At 41.3% G+C, this 19,721-nt stretch overlaps 1 protein-coding gene across 1 annotated transcript in view; it reads right to left on the bottom strand.

Moving 5' to 3' along the window:
- DYTN (dystrotelin) overlaps positions 1-16,053 on the bottom strand; it is a 44,349-nt gene extending 28,296 nt beyond the window's left edge. Inside the window, exons 1-7 of the mRNA XM_008145291.3 lie at positions 16,035-16,053; positions 12,248-12,322; positions 8,235-8,433; positions 6,060-6,145; positions 5,445-5,545; positions 2,384-2,455; positions 1,978-2,141 (exon numbers count right to left, since the gene is read on the bottom strand). Of these exons, the coding sequence (XP_008143513.2) occupies positions 1,978-2,141; positions 2,384-2,455; positions 5,445-5,545; positions 6,060-6,145; positions 8,235-8,433; positions 12,248-12,322; positions 16,035-16,053 (716 nt within the window). The remainder of the gene's footprint in view (positions 1-1,977; positions 2,142-2,383; positions 2,456-5,444; positions 5,546-6,059; positions 6,146-8,234; positions 8,434-12,247; positions 12,323-16,034) is intronic.
- Positions 16,054-19,721: the final 3,668 nt, after the last annotated feature.

Genomic DNA, 19,721 nt, shown 5'->3' with positions numbered 1-19,721 from the left:
TGCCCCCTGGTGGTCAGTGTGCTCCCACATGGGGAGCACCGCTCAGCCACAAGCTGGGCTCACGGTGGGGAATGGACCTAAGCCATCAGTTGGACATCCCCTGACGGCTCCCAGACTGCTAGAGGGCACAGCTTGGGCTGAGAGACTCCCTCCCCACTCCCCCTCACCCCGCCGCCTACACGAATTTCATGCACTGGGCCTCCAGTCCAATATAAAAAGAACATATTTTTTGTTGTGGTGTGGAGATTTCTTTGGCTTGGCTCGTTTGGTTTTCAACAGCCTTGTTCATTTATATGTTTTATTGCTTAAAGTTCAGTTATTTGCAGAATTTTTCATTAGTGGGGTTTCACTGTGTCCTCAGAATTCTTTTCAAACCCAATTTATTTTTTCAGCAAAATTAAAACCTGATTTGCAGTTTTTTAGTGGGCCCAGCAGACCTGTTTTCTGTCTGTGGGGAGCAGGTTTAAGGTCCGGGGCTCGTTAAAACCTGGGAGCACGGAGGAGACGGGAAACAGTGAGCAGGAGCCAGGCCCTGCATCCTGCCCCTTTGACTTGCTTTTAGCGATGGATGTAAGAGTCCAGAATCAGCCTCCTTAGAATGTGCCAACTGGGCATGCAGAGTCTTCTGAGCTGAAAACAATTAAAGCTCAAGAAGAGGGTCTTTTGTTTGTTTTCTGTCCCCTTACCTGCCTAAAGGATGTCAGGTAGAAAACCTGCTTCGGGAAGGGAACCTTAGCGTATGTGAATTAAACATGGCAGACAGGGAGGATTCAAGCAAGTCTGTTTGTTCAATTCCCGTGTGTCCAGTTGTTTCTGGGTGGCCACGCATTTGTTTTCCACGTTTGCTCTTTCTCATCTGCCTGTGAACTGCCCACTTGAGACCTCAGACCCCTGCCTCCCTCTCCTTGGTCCAGCATGGCATAGAAGCCTCAGCTGCCCAGTGTGTCTTTGGGCCTCATATTCTTATGGAATCCCTATAAAAACATACGTAATAGATTTGGTCCTTCTGTCCTGTTAATTGGATTATTAGTCCAGCCAGAAGAACTTAGAAGCAAAGAAGAACAAGTATTTTTTCTGCTCCCGTAGCTCCCTGGTTGTCTCAGTTCTTCAGTCCTTCCACACCTGCAGCCTCTACACCTGTGTTCACTTATCATGATAATGGCATCCCCGTGCCTGGCTTACACCTGTTGGTTTCTTTCTCTTCCCCCCAAGTCTTTAATAATAGTTATAATTTCCCTTCCTTATTGTTTTATTTATAGGAGGCATATAACACCCTTCCCCTAAGATGGGATGTTGGCTGTCATTCATAAAGATCTGTCTTTCCTACCTGCAAACCTAGCTTTCAAATACGCCCTCTCCTGTCTAGGCAGAGACATCTGGAGTGAATCCAAGGCGTGTTCTCCGTTCCGTACACAGGGGGGCAGCATAGCATCATGATTGAAAGCAAGGATTCCGGATTCAGACTGCCAGGCTCTGCCACTTGCTAACCCTGTGAACCCGAGCAAGTTGTTTAGCTTCTCTGCAAATCAGAGATAATAATACCACCTTCTATAGAGAGTTATAAATGAAATAACCCACGTGAACAACATGGATTATTTAAATCTAATAGTTTTTTAAACCCTTAATACAGGCAAAACTTATTGTTTATATTATGGATGGCTCCAACGTATTTAAAATGTTGTGTTTTTTTTTGTAACAAAGGACAAAATATATTTTCCCTTAGAGAAATAAAAATGTGTATGGTCAGAGTATATATCAATGGAAGAATTAATATTTCATTAATTACAGAAGATAAAATACTTATTATCAACCAGGACCCCTCATGCAGGAAATTTCGACTCCCCCAAATCAACCGAGTTTCAGATGTGTCAGAAGAAACCACAAGAGAATCTGGAGAGACACAGCTACAGCTCCGGACTCATTTGGAGAATGACTTGGATCTGACATTATTCGTGTATTACGGATGAGCGACTGTACCTCAGTCCCGTGATGGGGAAGTTCCTGCATATTCCACACCGAGCAGGGTGCGTGACCATCTCAGTGGCCGACAATCGGTAGCAGGTCGGGAGCCACAGGAGGATGGGAGGCTCAGACTGTAACCAAGAGAGGAATTTCTCCTCTTTGATTGCTGGGCTCAACACCTGAAAAACAACAGCACACTTTGATGTGTTTCTAGAAGTGACTTTGGTCTCCAGTATAGATGAGATGTGTCTTCTCATCTTTTCTGGCTCTGTTTCTGTGAGCTGTGCTGTAAAAGTTCATTGCGTGAAAAGTCAAAGGCAAGTCTACCTCCTCCATTAGGTTGTCTGGGGTGCTGTGTGGAGTAATAGTTCTGTAATGTAAATTGGTCCCCCACTCCCAGGGATGTTTGCATGGCACTCACCCCCTGGAAGCAGCTGCGTGTAGCACTTTCCACCGAGCACAGAGAGCGGCTCTCACCCACGACAGCTGGGATCTGCAAGAGGCAAGAAACCCCATGTCAGCTGTTAGAAAGTGGAGAAATCTGTGCACACTGACATCAGCATGCCTGCTGGGTGGTGCTCACAGCCATGGAGTCGCAAGAATTGGGTGTCGGAGATTGGATGAACTGTCTCAATCCAAGCAAACAAGAAATGTATGGGGTTGGTGCAATGTATGAATAGAAACAACAGACAAACAAGTGGGGAGAAGTGGAGCAGGGAGGAGGGAGGAGAGTGAGAAAACAGTCTGGCAATTGGGGCAATACATGACCAGCTTTCATTGTTTCTTAGGATCCTAGTCAAATTACTTTAACCCCCTTTTTTTTTTGCCCTTGTTTACCTATGAATTATGTATAACGATACTGTATTAAAGTTCAGAGTAGTTTTTTAAAAAAACTTTTTCAAACTCTTCCATATCATCTCGTTTTAACAAATGCCAAGTTCTGGGGTAGGGCACTAACCATTATTCTTGTTTAAAGCAAGGGCTGATTGAGATTTGATATTTTGCTCAAGGTTAAACAGAGCAAAGATATAGCTACAGAACTGAGATCTCTCTCCAAGACTCCTTACTCTGTTGAGGGGTTCTCACCAAGCTCTGTCACACTCCAGCCTTATGTGTATTCCAATGGCTCAGTCTGCACGCACTTCGTGGTTTCCATCTTTCAATCACAGTCACCGTTAGGAGTTTAGCTAAGGGACCAAGAACCCCTCGTGGCTGCCAAGATGGCCAGGGCTTGGATCTGACATTCTCTATGTGCGCATTTACGTTGACTTGTCACCTCCATTTACGCCTATTTGGTCGGGGGTTCTAATTTTGGGTCTGATGTCTTCTGCAGCACAGGCTGTCAGCAGGCACTGCCTGCAAACTCAGAAGTAATTTCAAAGACCCCCCCTGCTGAGTCCATCAACCCGAATAAACATTCTTCTAATCAGGAAAGTGGCACTTAGAACCACTTTGCTGACAATTAGCCAGGCAGAAGTCAACAAACATTTGTGTAATCGTGACAAGATGGCTTGTGCTTTACATTGATAATAACCCCATCCCCAGCTGAACATGAGTAACTACTCCCTATGTTCTTCAGCCTTTGTCTGAAAAAATAACTCATCACCCAGCCTGTGAATGCTGGTGAACTCACTGGACCAGCATTCACAGGCTGGGTTAACCTTGAGCCCTGGAAAAGGGGGTTAACCTGATTTGTGAAACAAGGAAAGTGTCTCGGATGGGACTGACCTGCCAGCTCTGTGATTCTGACACCAGTCAAAAGAAAATTCACTTCGGCAATGGGTTTTAACCAAATTTTTGCCTTAAGCGTGTGCACAAAGATTTTGTGGGTGAATTGCCCATTTGACGAGTTTCTTGCAGGTGTTCTGTGGAAGAATTGAACATGACTAGATGACATGCTGGCACACGCAGAACACCACTTGAAATGATCATTTGAATTCTTGGGGGAGGGATTTGAATCACAGAGTGGGACCTGGAATTTTATGGGACTCCATCCCCGAGTTCTTAATGGAACTCAATGGGCTGATAATTTGCTATGCAAATTTCCAACCTTCCTTGCAGCTTTCTCAGGAGCATAATAATGTGTTGGGGGAGACAGCTCTGTGGGAGCTGCCATTTCAGCAGCTCACTGACCTTAGTCGAGGCTGAAACAAGGGCAGATGTTCATGGCCTGGTGGACAGGGTGATAGCCTGAGGCCAGCGACAGTAGTCAGGAGGCAAGCACAGGATTTCTACAGGAGAAGGAAAATGGCCCTTAGTCCATCTTCTTCCCTCACATCCACCTCCACATGCCAGGCTTACAAGTCTGATTGTGTAAATGAATTGACAGACTTTCCCACTCCCTCCGGCTCCCCACCAGCTTGAGTCCTGAGATGTGAGGCTTGTTGAAGCAGTGGCTCCCTGAGGAATGCCTGGCAATGAGATCCATGTGCTGCCACAACCGCCAGAACAGCCCTGGAAGAACTACGCCTGATGCTTTAACCTAATTCATGTGTTAAAAGTTATTACCGTATTTTCCGGCGTATAAGACGACTGGGCGTATAGAAGATTTTCCTGGGTTAAAAAGTCGTCTCATACGCCGGAAAATACGGTACTCTTTTAAGAAATAGGAACATCTTAAACACTGGAATTTTCAGAATAAATTAAACATTATTACGATCAATAAGAACATGAAATATTAACATTAAGAGGTATTTTTGGATAAGTAATTTTGGATAGGTTTTTTCTAACCATATTCTCTCTCCTAGAGTTCAACAACCTTCCTACATACCTACTCCCCACCCCCGTCATGACCATCCCCAGTTCAGAATCCCTGGTCCTGAAGGGCAGCAGAATATATCACTCAAAATATACCTCTTTGGCATATGAGTTATTTGAGCTAAAGGCTATTGAGAACCAATTAATGCAGGAAAAGCTCTAAAACTAGGGCACACATTTTCCTTTTGTAAATAAAGTGTACATTTATAAAGGAAACTTCCATGTGCCAAAGGTATCATGGAAGAGAACTCTTAACAACACTTATTAATGGGGAAGGAACAGACTAAACCTGAATAACAAACCTTGTTCACCAGACTTTGCATGGTCACCTTCTCATAACCTGCCTCCCCCACTCAGAAGCTCCGAACCTCTTTTCATTGTTTAGCTCAAGGCGGTGTGATGCTAAGGTTAGGCTTTCTCCCATAGACAAGAATGGCCAATGAAGAATTTTAGGCATGAGGGTGACATACGCATTTTGGAAGAGTCACTGGCTGTCGTGTGGAGGCAGAGTTGGAGAGAGGAGAGGCTTGAGTTGGGGAAACCAGTTAGGAAGTGATTGCAATAGATCAGACCTATACTCAGACGGCAGCAGTGGCAGTGGCTGTGGAGCAGAGGAGTTGCATGGAGAGTTCTATTAAGGTGGACTTGACACTGAAAATCAGATTCTTTAATAATGTGGCTGACACCTGGAACAAATTTAAAATTCTTAAATATTAGAGATTTACCTGCTGTAGATCTGTTAGTAGGTTTCTCAAAGTCCTTCGGGTCATACGTGCCCCGGAATCATAACCTCCCCTCTTATTTTCTGCATAGAGCTGGAAAAGAGCTGGATACATACGGGAGAAAATACCTTTACATTAAATTCATGCAATGTATCTTTGAAGAGTATGTGCTTTGAATTCTAAACAGTGTATTTGTGGGTATGAAGGGAAAAAATGAAAAGTTCTCTTCTTGATTCTTTGCTTTCTGTTTTGAAGGCTTCCCAAGCTAGATAATTTGATAACTACTGAAAACCCAATTCGCATTTCAACCCCTTGATAATTCAGCACATCGATGTTGAAGACCAGGAGGTTGGTAAACAGCAATGTGAGGAGAGTCCCAGCCTTTAGAGGAATAATAACCACTGGTGTCAATTATCCCTACACAAATGAATACCCAGGGTAACCAAGGTATGAATAAGTAGAAAGCACAGATCAACATCTTGAAAAATTCCAAGTCGGGCTGAGTGTATGCCAAACAAGAACCACGTGGCCGGGACATAGTAGCAGGTGAGGAAAATAATGTGTGGGAGATTTGGAGGCCATTGAATTTCAGACACTCAAAACTCCTGTGGGTCTTACCTCTGTATTTTGTAAGAGGGCTGTCCCCCGAGAGGGCAATCAGGGCAGCGGCTGCAGGTGTTAGCTTGAGAAAGCCGGTTCCTGTGCTGCATGGCAACAAATCGCAGAGACAAGAATGGGAAAGGCAAGGTGATTCTTGGTGAAGTGGCTTATAAAAAATGTAACTATTAATGGACGTTTCTGACATGGTGTTACAAGTTCAAGTCTTTCATGGTCTGCTTTCTTATATCTAGAATTGGACAAGATTAATAATTGAATTAAAATATTTAATCATTCATTTATTCATTCATTCATGTGCTCAGCTAGTATTTGCTGGGTGCCTCCTCTCTGCTAAGCACTGTGCTAGGCACAGGTGATCCAGGGCTCCTTCCTGTCTCCACAAAGCAGGTAGTTTCGCTTCCTTAGGCTTCACATATCTGGAAACCACACCACAGAGACAAGGGCCAAAGGCAGGCAAAAGGAGCAAACATTAATGTATATAAAAATCCACCAGTTCACAGGCCCTCACTTAGAGCCTAATCATCCTTTGCCACTAGCTTTTTCAGATGTCACACCTATAAAACAATGTATTTGAAAGCAGGAAGATGGTTAGGGGCAGGCACTGAGACCAGAAATGGCAATCAAAGCTTAATGTTTAAGGAGACAGCAATCATGAAAAAATAACTTGAGAACAGTTTATATGTTATTTGTGCAATTAAAAAATAAATAATAAACTAGAAAAGAAAGCACTGTAAGGAATTTGCCAGATGGCTACCTGTGCTTGCCTCTATGAGGTAGGCTTTTGGGTGATATTTCTTCTTTATTCTTTTCTGCTCTTTCTACGTGTATTATATTCACTATAATTTTTTTTTACTATGTTTTTATGATTTTTAGAGAGGGAAGAAGGGAGAGGGATAGAGATAGAAACATTGATGAGAGAGAAACATCATTGATTGGCTGCATGCCCCTTACTGGGGATGGAGCCCCTAACCCGGCCATGTGCATTGACTGGGAATCTAACCGATGACCCGTTGGTTCCTGGGTCAACGCTCAACCACTGAGTCACGCTGGCTGGGCTCACTGTGAATTTTTAAAAGTCCATTCTGAAGGATGAGGCTTGCTGGGGAAAAAAACAGAAAGTTCTTTTCTTGATTCTCTGCTTTCTATTTTGAAGGTTTCCTAAACTAGACAATTTGATAACTACTGAAAACACTATTCGAATTTCAACCCTTTGATAATTCAGAATGAAGTGAGACAAAGAATGGTAAGCTCCAGAGCCAGAGAGACACCTGGAGAAACAGACATCCCTGCACCCACACACGCACACACACGCACGCACCACTGACTCCAAGGCATGCATACTCAAGCCGTTGGCATGGTCTAAACTGTTGTATAAGTGCAATGAACTGAATGTTCATGTCCCTCCCCCAAGATCCATAGGCTGAAATCCTAATCCCCGATGTGATGGAATTTGGAGGTGGGACTTTGAGAGACGATTAGACCACAAGGAGAGAGCCTCCCTGAGATGGATTAGTGCTCTTATAAAAGAGGTCTCTGAGCACTCCCTTGACACTTGGCCATGTGAGGACTCAGGGAGTAGATGGTCCTCTATGAGCCAGACCTCCTCCTCACCAGACCCTGGCTGGCACCTTGACCTGGACATCCCAGCCTCCAGAACTGTGAGAAATAAATTGTTGTTTTAAGCCACCCAGTCTATGGTACTTTTGTTGTATTAGCCCAAACAGATTAAGACAATAGGCTAGCCATCCATATGCAGGTTATTCAAACTTGCTCCACTTAAGAAACAAAACAAAACAAAATTAATAATTGGTCACAAAGAAATATGCGAGGAAATAAGCTTTAGGGACTCAAAAGAAAAGTGTACAATTTTGCATGCATACGTGTACAGTTGCCATAGCAGAGGGTGCGCATGGTCTCTAGAGCAGAAACGGGTTTGTATGAGAGAAAGTAATGTGGATTTTTTTTTCCTTTTTGCAATCCATGGGTCACTTATGTTGGTAAAGCTGATAAACGTGTCTTCTTTATTGCCCTCCTGAATGAGTAGTACACGTGTGGAAAACAAAGAAGCCATCCTATACATCAAACCGCAAGCAAACGTTAGACAACACCAAATAGTCGATGACCAGTGGCAACCGAACACTGCCCTTGAGGTCCGTGTGCCCTCTGCACCCTCACCTGTCATACATCGCCATGAGCAGGCTCAGAGTGAGTTCCGCAGCCCCGGGGTGCACGTGGCCTGGCTTCTCCCTGGCTCTCTGGAACAGCTCCTGGAGGGCCTGGAAAAGATGCTGCATGGACAGGGGGCTCTCTTTTGCTTCCCAGAAACTCGGACGTAGTAGGACATGCTGAATCTGGGAACTGTCAATCAAGTCCACTGTAGAAAGCAAATGGAAAATTGAGTCTGATGTTCTGATGGGAACGAAAGGCTTCAAGTACAGCAAATGTCACCTGTGTTTAATTAAGACTTTTATTTTTATGGTAGCCATTTCCTTGAAAGAAAATAGATATGACCATTATTTGGATGCATGTCTCTTGTGCAAATAATTCAGGCATTACTCTTCTGACAGCCGATCTGACTGTGGAAAAGTGCATCTGTTAGTAAAGCACAGTTATAACATTACTTCCTGCATAATCTCTAGGATGGTACTTTATAGAATGAAGTTGGAAGGAGAAAAAGTGACAAACTCGAAAAATAGAATTTCCAAGGAATTTAGGACCCTCTAGTGAAAGGTTGGGGAAAACATTACTGTATTTTTTAAGTTGATTGAGTAAATTAGCTTTTCGTGTTCAAATATTGTTCTTCCTTTCTACAGCCTAGCTTTAGAAGAATAGTGTGTGCGATTGTCTTAGTTAAAAACCCAGTGATATTTATATAAGAGCAGTTGCTGAATTTAAATAATTTTATTGATTGATTGATTTTTGAGAGAGAAAGAGAGAGAAACCACAATTTGTTGTACCACTTATTGATGCATTCATTGGGATTGAACCCGAAACCTTGGCATATCTGGTCCATGTTCTAACCAACTGAGCCAGGTTATACTGGGCCAGTAGAGGTTATACTGGGCCAGGGCTGAACAGTTGTTGAATTTAATATCAGACTCTTTGGGTTCCACCCTGCCTCAGTAATATTTATTATATTTTTTATCTTGGTTCCATTAGTATTACTATCTGAGGAAGGCACAAAATAAAACCAAAGTTGCTTATAAAAAATAATGGGTTATTTCCTGTATACTTTTATCACCTCTTAAACATTTTACGAGGCAATGAATATAAGGACGAATGAAATAGAACTAACCCTATGGCTTCTTACAGATGGAGGGTGACAGACAAAATTAATAAACACCCAATTGTATCATCGGAGAGATGTGGATGTTGGTGGCACCAAGAGCTGCTGGCACTTAAACTGCCTCAGCCTGTGAAATGATAAAACCCTGTGCTTTTCTCTGCTTCATAAATCAATCTCGCAGATAAGAAATCTAGCAAGTATAATAAAATATTTTTATTTGTTCTCTGGTGCTGCTTTTAAGGGGAGCGTCTAAAGAAGTGAGGAGTAGGTTCCAGGATGTGACTTTAATGAAAACCTGGCTGCAGGCTGCCAAACCTTTTATCGTTACTCAATCGCAAAGCCTATCGCCTCGGCCCGGCGCGCTGCACACGGGATGAGGGCTCTGTATTACAGCAACACAGATAACACCGGTGTCCATTAATCTCACCACAAGATTCATGCAGCGATGCGCCCCAGGTCCTGCCGCCTGGAACTCACAGCATGCTGTATCGCTGTGTATGGGGCTCTTTTTGCTTTCAAATTTTCATTTGGGTATCTTTCCTGGGGTAGAACTTTTCAACTACTAATTTTGTGTCTTATTAATATTTCCCATGAGTATTATTCCTATGTACTGTTTCTGATGCCAGGGATAATAAGAAGTACAAAAAGGAACGTCCTCAAATTACATTCTTTGTACCCAGGCAGGAATGATGGAGGCTTATATAAACACTAGAGGCCTGGTGCATGAAAATTCATGCACTCAGGTGTGGGGGGGGGGGGGGGTCTCTCAGCCCATCCTGCACCCTTTTGCAGTCTGGGAGCCTTGGGGGGATGTCTTCGTGGGGTGCAGGCCTAAGCCGCAGTCTGGCCTCCCTCTGCGGGAGGCAACTGGCTGACTGATTGGAGAACAGCACCAGCCTGCGAGTGGCCAGCCCCGTCCCCCAATCGCCCCTCTGCTGCCGCAGTTCCCCGATCGCCATCCCTTCCCTCTGTCTGCTGGCACCCACCTTGGCTGGCCAGCACCACCTGCTCATTGGCCCTGCCCCCCCAAACTGGTCGTTTCACTGTATGGTCGATTTGCATATTAGGCTTTTATTATATAAGATTATATATAATATAATAAGATTATAATTATATTAAGATTATTAAATAAGATTATATAAGGCTTTTATTATATAAGATTTGCTGCTAACTTTCTTTAATGGGAGAAATTCTCTAAGAAAATAGCATAACTGAGGATGTATTTTTTAGTGTGCCTATTCTGTCTTTTATTAATCCCTGGAATAACAAATACTAGTTACAAGTGATTTTGTCTAAATCAGGGATTTTTGTTGGTTTGTTTCTTTCTTTGTTTTTTTTTGTTTTGTTTTGTTTTGTTTTTTGTCAAGAATCCCTGCTTCAAAAGACCCTTATACAGAAAGGCATTATGGAAAATAGAGAAATACAGTTGTTCTGATTGAGGAGATGGTTTCTGGGTTTTCCTGGGTTGCCTATCCTTCCTTTCCCACCTTGCTAACCCTTTCGTGTCCTACATCATATCCATGCACAAACTGTTGTGAAGCACAATTTGAAATTCATTGGTCTATATAACTTATTAGGCAAAAAGGAAAATACAAAAAAGATTAACCTTTAGGAAAAAATGTTATATATATATAACATAGCTTCTTTTATGTCTGATATAATAATATCATAAATCATTTCACATAAAGTGATTTTTTAAAAAATGTAATACAGAATTTATTAGAAATCAGTAAGTTTAGGTATGCTGAATGCCTATTGCTTTTCACAGCCAAGACCCAATTTATTTCATGTTGGAGAATTTTTACAGGATAAATATTTTTTAAAATGTATTTTTATTGATTTCAGAAAAGAAGGAAGAGGGAGAGAGAGAGAGAGAAACATTAATGATGAGAGAGAATCATTGATTGGCTGCTTCCTGCATGCCCCACACTGGGGATCGAGCACCACAGCTTGGCATGTGCTCTGACCAGAATCATACTGTGACCTCCTGGTTCATAGGTCAACGCTCAACTACTGAGCCATGCTGGCCAGGCCAGGACAAATGTTTTTATAATATTTACTTTATTTTGTTTAGATAACAGTATCTGAAAAGAAAACCATAGCATTCAATCAGATCTAAGTTTAACACAAAAGAGCAGTTCACAGGGAATTCTCGACATAGTTTTAAAATTTATGGCCCAAGGATTATTCACCTGAACCTACTTTTACATGTTCAGAGGGATAAGTACAACTTGAAAATGAAAATCTTATGGGGTAGAAGAAATTTAAAAATGTTAAATTTAGCCCTAACTGGTTTGGCTCAGTGGATAGAGCGTCGGCCTGCGGACTGAAGGGTCCCGGGTTTGATTCTGGTCAAGGGCATGTACCTTGGTTGCGGGCACATCCCCGGTGGGGGGTGTGCAGGAGGCGGCTGATCGATGTTTCTCTCCCTTCGATGTTTCTGACTCTCTATCCCTCTCTCTTCCTCTCTGTAAAAAAGAATCAATAAAATATATATATATATATATATATATATATATATATATATATATATATTAAAAATGTTAAATTTAAATCTATAAGTACAGATTTCTAAACTAACTTATTTTGTAATTTTATTTTGTGTTAATATCAGTATCCTGAAAAGAAAACCAACATTTTTTTTTATTTTTTTGCAGAAACAAAATAGGAAAAAAAACAACTTCATCCAAAAATCATTTTCTATTTCAGTCTATGAAGCTACCCTTAGGTTGAATACACCTAGTGTCACCTCCTCCTCCATCTTCTCTGTTACAAGTGGAGGAAATGCACAGATCCAACTTCTGGAGTCTGACCTCACTCACATGAGTTTTGGTTTGCTTTGTGAATTTGCACAGTGTATCAGGATCCGATTATTTCCAGTGTTTCAGAGAGTTCTACTTACATTGACACGTGGTTTGCACAGATCGTAATTTGAAGGCTGTTCTATAAATGGAATTCTCAATACTATTGAGAGCATCTGTAAAGAAAACATGAAATAACATGGATAAATGATCATCTCATTAGATAAATCCCACATTCTGGAAGGCAGTCCTAGGGATCATGTAGCCCCACTTTAGTTTTCTCTCTTTCCCATCTAAGAACAAATACTAATGGTCTACACTTAGGCTGCAGGGGACCCTAGGCTCACTGTCAGAGTCCACCAAACTAAGGAATCCACCAAAAAGTGAGGATTCCCCCACAAATCTGTCCATGTTTTTATAGGAGGAAACAGCCTTATAAACAAATAAAATAAAGATCTCTTTGTAGCCCAGCCAGTGTGGCTCAGTGGTTGAGTGTTGACCCATGAACCAGGAGGTCACAGTTTGATTCCCCCCGGTCAAGGCACATGCCCAGGTTGGGGGCTCGATCCCTAAGAGGGGGCATGTAGGAGGCCACCGATCAATGTGTCTTTCTCATTGATACTTTATCTCTCTCTCCCTTCTTATCTCTCTAAAATTCAATAAAAATATATTTTTAAAAACTCAATGTAGAATATAAACTCAATTTTCTTAATATATTCTACTCATATATACATATATATATATATATATATATATATATATATATATTTATGCATATATAAAAAGCAATTCAAATACTATCCATCCAATCATTTAACAAATATTTATTGAGCTCTTGTTATATGGCCCTGGCCCTTGTTATATGATTCCAGGCCCTTGAAAAATAGCAGTTAACAGATAAAAGTCCCTGCTGTGTGGAGCTTAATCCTTAGTGGCATTCACCAAATTGGTAGTAGTGGGTATCTCTGGGCGCTTGAATTCTTAGTGTTCATAGTTATTTTCTTTCTACGTGGTGCTATTACCTAAATTTTTTATAAAGGCCTATGTTATGTTTATAGTTAAGAAAGAGAAATTTAAGAGAAAGAATGAGAAGTGAAAGCCAATGAAACCAGGAGATAACAATAGTAACAAGGCCGAGGAAGATGAGTTTCAGAAGGCAGAAACAAGCCAATAGTTCAGTATCTGGAAGCCACAAGGACATCACCTATGGGCTAACTCAGCCTGATTTTTATGATTAACTGAGTGGAGAGAATGGCTGCGAGGTGTAACTACCGGGATCAGAGCTGGATTTGGCAAAGATCTCTGTGTCCAGTCTTAACGGGGAGGCTCGTGTCTTTAAGTGGAACCCAAAGCCAAAGACAAAAATATAGCAAGTGAGGGTCCCGATGGCATTTCAGACCAGATGCTCTGGCCACTTCAGACCAGACGTTCAGGATAAGAACCTTAGAGGCTTCCGTCTGTCTCACAGGGATGGCTTCTTCCCAGACTTAGCTCACTGTCAATTTCATGCCAAGCCACAGTGACTGCATTTTGGTTTGGAAAAGGATGCCTTGCCCTTGAAAGTCGTGGAGTAAAGTTCTATGTGTTACACGTTTGGGTGTTGAGTACCAGGCACTATGCTCTACCCTGGACTGGGTCAGACCCATCCTGGAGGAGTTGGAGCTCACCAAATGCCTCTGCCTGAACACACATTGATTCAATGATCAATATATGATTATGAGTCAAAGCACCCAGTTCAGGTGAATGTGGGCTGTGCCTGAAAATGCCACCAATACAAGCAATCTTGTTTAAAAAGCTCCACTTTTTTTTTTCTTTTTTGAACAGGTGCCCCTTTATAAAACAAAACAAAACACAAAACACAAACCTACAATTAGTTCTAAATATTTTGTCATTTAATGTGTCCTTATTTTTAAAACATACTTTCATTTCAGATAAGAGTCCAAACTTAGAGCATAGGAGAAGTGAGAAACATCTCTGCTCTATGTTGGAAGTAAAACAAATTGAGAATAGAGATAATAATAGTCTGGAAATACTTTGCAAAAGCATAATACCCATATTATTGTTTCCTCCTAGAAACTGGCCCATTTTTATGCTCTCAGATGTATCAAATGAATACAGAGAATCAGTAAACTAGGGGTCTTGCAGGTTCCCAGGTGCTGCTCTTGGAGGAAGAGTGACTCTGTAGCTGCTCTACCATCTGGCCCATCACCCTCGGGTCAGGCTCTGTTCTGCAGCGTCATCTGATGAAGTTATACAGCATAGCGTGGCCGGCTGCGATACAGCGCCGTGTGGAAAGGCATGCACAGCCCAGGGGCTTCACCACAGCCCAGCTTCCTCAAGGCTCCCCACCCCCTCGCTGGTGGGAGGAATTCAAGAAAGGAAAAAATTGCTAGACATACCAGGCCCAAAGCTATGAACAAAGTACTTTTAGATGCTTACAGAAATAATGCAAGCTACATATGGTCTTGTTCATGGGAGCATTTTGACTGGGAAATGTGTTTCGCTTTAAATGATTCTTAACTTTGTTTAGCCATATCAATATGTGTCATTTTCCGCAGATACTAAAAATTTAATAAAATCGCTTTCAACTGTCCATCGTCTATTTTGATAATCCAGAAATAGGTATTTTAGGTCAGTGGTTGTCAAAGTGTGATCCCAGATGAGCAACATCAGGAATTTGTGGAAATGAATTCTTGGACCCCACCCTGGACCAACTGGGGCACTAACTCTGTAGGTGAAGCCCAGCATTTTAACCAACCCTGCATGTGATGCTGACACACTAAATTTTAAAAACACATCTTTAGAGACAGAGAATTTGGCTTTGAATACATTATCTACTGTTAATATGAGGGTCTAAATTTGGGAAACCCAAAGATAATTTGAATTACTCAACTTGTTGTTTTAGATAAATAACTTGAGTTATTATAGAATTTTATATAGAACAAGTAAAGTTAACAATCTAGATTTTAGCTAGGGGCTGCAACTAGACCCACCAATAAAAATGTCCTAGACCAGTCCTGGGCCTAAGCTGGCATTCAGATGTGTTAAAAGAAAGGGGAATTGGTACCCCCATGTTTGTTTATCAAATATTCACATAATGATAGCTGTGAGATCTTTCTCCCAACTTTGGGCCCACATAGTACTGGGAACTTAACCCCTGACATGAAAATTTCTACAATGATATCATTTTAACAGTAAATTATGAGAATAATTTAAAAATAAGCCACTTCTTGTAATTGAAATATAATTATATTGAGACCAAGTAATTTGTTAAATTATTTGGGTGCTTTGGAGACAATAGACCAAATATTCTTAAATATGAATTTCTGAATCATTTGGAATGGCTAAGGGCATTTCCCCACACCTAAAGATTTGCATAGATGATTGTTTGCTGCCAGACAGCTGAGGGCATTTCAATCTACATGTTTTTGCCTCTTACTGGCCAAACACCTGAACAGCCGAAGGCAGTTCCCCCAATCTGACAATGGATTCTGTATACTAAACCTTGCCTTTAATGTATATCTACCTTGCCTTAGGACAATTTGTGTTAATAAAAAGCAAGGGGTCCAGAGTGATAGGAGAACTTGGTTTCTTTAGCTAAGTCTTCTCTGGCTTCCCAAAATGCCTTCCAAAATTATGTTTTGTCTCTGGACTCTTGATTAATTTACAGCAGCCTTTCCCAGATTCCTGAACCCCTTTCAGATGCCAAGAATCACACACTGGCACTGTTTAGAAGAAAAAGTCTCTTAAATCACCCAATAGTCTCTTTTTCAGCCAAAAATTTGCCAAATGTCTACTCTGCTGCAACTCAGAAGTCTGAAAATACAACATCTGTGCCTAATTTTTTTGTTTACAAACTATGGTCAGAAACTTGACAAAAATGCTCACCTTGATTGTCTGGGTCCATCTCAGGAGTTTCTTGGGAGGGTGGATGGCAAGAGGGTCCTCCTAACTGAAAATGAACCAACATTTTAAGCAGAAGGTTTTGCAGTGGAAGAACGGGGGTAGGAGAACATTCAAATACATTCAAGTAACATTTGTTTCACCTGTGGAACAAGAACGTGAGGTGTTTAGGAAGACTCTATAGTCTCCTGAGAGGAAAGAAATAAGGACCAGAGTGGGAGAAGCTTCTCATACAGGTCACACTTCTGGAACTTAGAGCTATAACTCAGAAACTGAGAACAGCTCCTGAAACTAATACCATGACTACTTAGAACTTTCGAGGCATTATCATTTCAAGAGTAAACTGGATCCTTACCTCAAGAAAATGTAGTTTTACTTGAATTTTAAAGGACAAAATTAACAAGTCTACATATTAAATTTCTGACAAATATTATATCCATTTAAATGCCTTGTCACACAATTCTACATGTAGAATTTAGTCACTATTTCATTTTAAAAAGAGTAGTAAATTAGCTAGCAGCTGTTTCATGTTGTAAGTATTGTTCAAACTCAATATATATACACACATATGTATATATGTTTGCTTTGAACAAAAAATAATGGGCTATACTATAAGAAAACATTATACAATTCTTTAAAAAGACATTTCTTAACATGAGCAGTGGAAAACTGTTTTAAAAAGTTACATTATAATCAAATTTAAATAGTACTTTCCCCCTTCTAGTGAATGAATTAAGGACAAATTATTGGACAGATTAAATCGTATTTTACAAAGAGAGAAACAAGCAAAAACTGATAACACTCGGGCTTTAAAAATACAACAGCAATAGTGCTTGCAGATTTGTCAAAACTAGGGAAGTTTCAAATACATTCAAGTAACATTTGTTTGGAAAGTCATATGAAGTGGGATCAGGTAAGAACTCCTCTTGGTGCAAAAATGCTCCCCAAGCTCTCCCTGAAGCCCCCAGGCAGGTGCGGAAGGACCCAGCCTCCTGCCCATCAACATGACCGTGGAGATGCAATCTCCCTGTCTCCACCCCAGGTCCTTACCTTTCTTCACGTCCTTGAAGAAGCATTGTAGCCAAACATTCTGCATAAATTACTCAGCAGTTTTGGAAGAGGGAAAAGCTGAGTAATAACAGATTCCCAGATGTGGCATTCCCAATGAGAGCGGACGTCTTGTCCCAATGGCCCAGCAATTGCATGCAAAACAGTGGCATTGAACCTACACTGTTTTTAAGGGCCCACAGAAGTGCATTCATTAGTAATAAAGATCTTGAATAATTTAATACCACTCCAACATCTCTGTTTCCGTATTAATTTCATGTGTAGGAGCGGCAAGGAAAACTTCTTCTGGGTGCTCTGAAGGGCAGCAGTCACTATAGCGCTTAGAAACAGTAAGAGGGGCTCTCCATCCCAGGTAGCAGGCTCCTTCCCGACCTAGGTAAGAGTGACCTAGGACTGGAGTCTATTTTTTTAGAATACATTTTTATTTATTTCAGAGAGGAAGAGAGAGAGGGAGAGAAAGATAGAAATGTCAGTGATGAGAGAGAATCATTGATCGGCTGCCTCCTGCACTCCCCACCCTGGAGATTTAGCACACAACCCTGACTGGGAATCTAACCATGACCTCTGGGTTCACAGGTTGATGCTCAACCACTGAGCCATGCTGGCTGGGCTGGAATTTAGTTTGTTTGATTAATTCTTTTACAAATACAGAGGTATTGTCACACATTTTAAAAAGGCACCAAATGTAATGCAAGCTTTCAAAAGGATAATAATAATTTGTTACAAAGATACATTTCCTCATAAGTTTTAACTATAATCTAAAAATGTATTTTTAAGAGGTTTGGATTATGATTAAAAATAAACATGTTCTAATCCTAATGGAGTTATAAAACAAAAACGTGTCACAAATGTATTAGAACTTTGTCAATAATGTCTTTAGGCTGCCAAGGAGGTAGGGAGTCAATTTTAACATGTGTTTCAGAAAAGTTAGAACTAAGCACAGGCATAATACTAGTGAGCGGTACCCGGAGAGCCAGAATGTCTGTGAGTCTTTGGTCCCCGTGGAGGCACTTTAAACAATAATGATACATGGTACCCGGCAGGTATGGCTCAGTGCTTGAGCATCCACCTATGAACCAGGGCACATACCCTGGTTGTGGGCTCGGTCCCTAGTAGGGGGTGTGCAGGCAACTGATCAATGATTCTCTTTCATCATCATCTCTCTCTCATCTCTCTCTCTCTCTCTCTCTCTCTCCCTTCCTCTCTGAAATCAATAAAAATATTTTAAAAAATAATAATGATAAATGGTCACTAATCTACTCTAGAATGTCTGATAATAAAAATCTATTTTGAAAAGTGGGTATGATATCCTAGCATAGCCAATTCATTCTTTATTTTTGAAAAGTATTAGAATCACAGTATTGGTTTCTTAAAAACAGGAAGGTGGGACACTAAAAAGATAAAAATAGATTAGTAATGAGGCAAAATGGGTCAAGTGGAGGGGGCAAAACAATCGATTGTCTTTCTCTATATAAATCTATTGATTTTCTGGGAGCAGGTAAGAGAATGTAGGAAGACAGCAAGGCTATCTCACATGAAATTATACCTAAGCTAAGTGCTGCAGACTCAAAATTGAAATTATACTTAAAATATTTTGTATTTCATTATATCTGCATCAAGATATATCGGCGGTACTAGCAACAGAGGGAGGTTGAAATGTTTTTCTGAGTGCTGCCCTGTGGAGAGGTGAGCAGATTTCGGCATTGACTAATTCAGGGGCTCAAGAATCTTGATACTAAAAATGATAAAATAGAGCAATTATAATAATACTAGAGGCCTGGTGCACAAAATTCGTGCAAGAGTAGGCCTTCCTTCCCCTGGCTGCCGGCACCAGCTTCCCTCTGGCACCTGGGACCTGGGCTTCCCTCGCAGCCCCGGCTTCATCCAGACAGTCTTCTGGAAGGACATCTGGAAGGATGTCCAGTCCAATTAGCATATTATGCTTTTATTATTATAGATTTTATAATAAAAGTTATGTAAATCTCTCTCTCTCTCTCTCTCTCTCTCTCTCTCTCTCTCTCTCTCTCAAAATATCTTACTGTACTGTACCCTGTATACAGCTTCTCACTTAAAGGAAGCCCTTTCCGGCTCCTCTATGGCCTGTCCACATTGCCAGCATCACTATCTTGCACTTCGGGCCATTATGAAGTAAGATGAGGAACACTTGAACACCAGCTCTGGGACACCTCGACAGTAGATCTGATAAGTGAGAAGCTACTAAATGACAAAGGGGGATGTGGGGATTGTGTATACAGGGTGGAGACCTTGGACAACAGGAGGATTCATGTCCCTGATGAGACGGAGCAGGATGGTTTGAGATTTCATCATGCTACTCAGAACAGCGTGCAATTTAAAACGTATGAATTGCCTTATTTCTGGAATGTTTCTTTTAATATTTTCAGACCACAGTTGACCACGGGTAACTGAAACGTCGAAAAGTGAAGCCATGGATAAGGAGAGGTGTGTGTGGGGGGGGGGGGGGCGGGCTACTGTTCCTTACTCCTGATATGATTCTGTGCTGTATATTACTCTGGGACAAATGTGTGGTAGTAGGTATGGTGATTAAGATCAATTTGCTCTGTTCTCCTAGGGGAGGCTCTCCTG

The sequence above is a fragment of the Eptesicus fuscus genome, chromosome 11, assembly GCF_027574615.1.
Source record: "Eptesicus fuscus isolate TK198812 chromosome 11, DD_ASM_mEF_20220401, whole genome shotgun sequence".
Lineage (NCBI taxonomy): Eukaryota > Metazoa > Chordata > Mammalia > Chiroptera > Vespertilionidae > Eptesicus > Eptesicus fuscus.
Note: the sequence above shows the minus strand (reverse complement) of the source record. Positions and strands in the feature narration are given on the sequence as shown.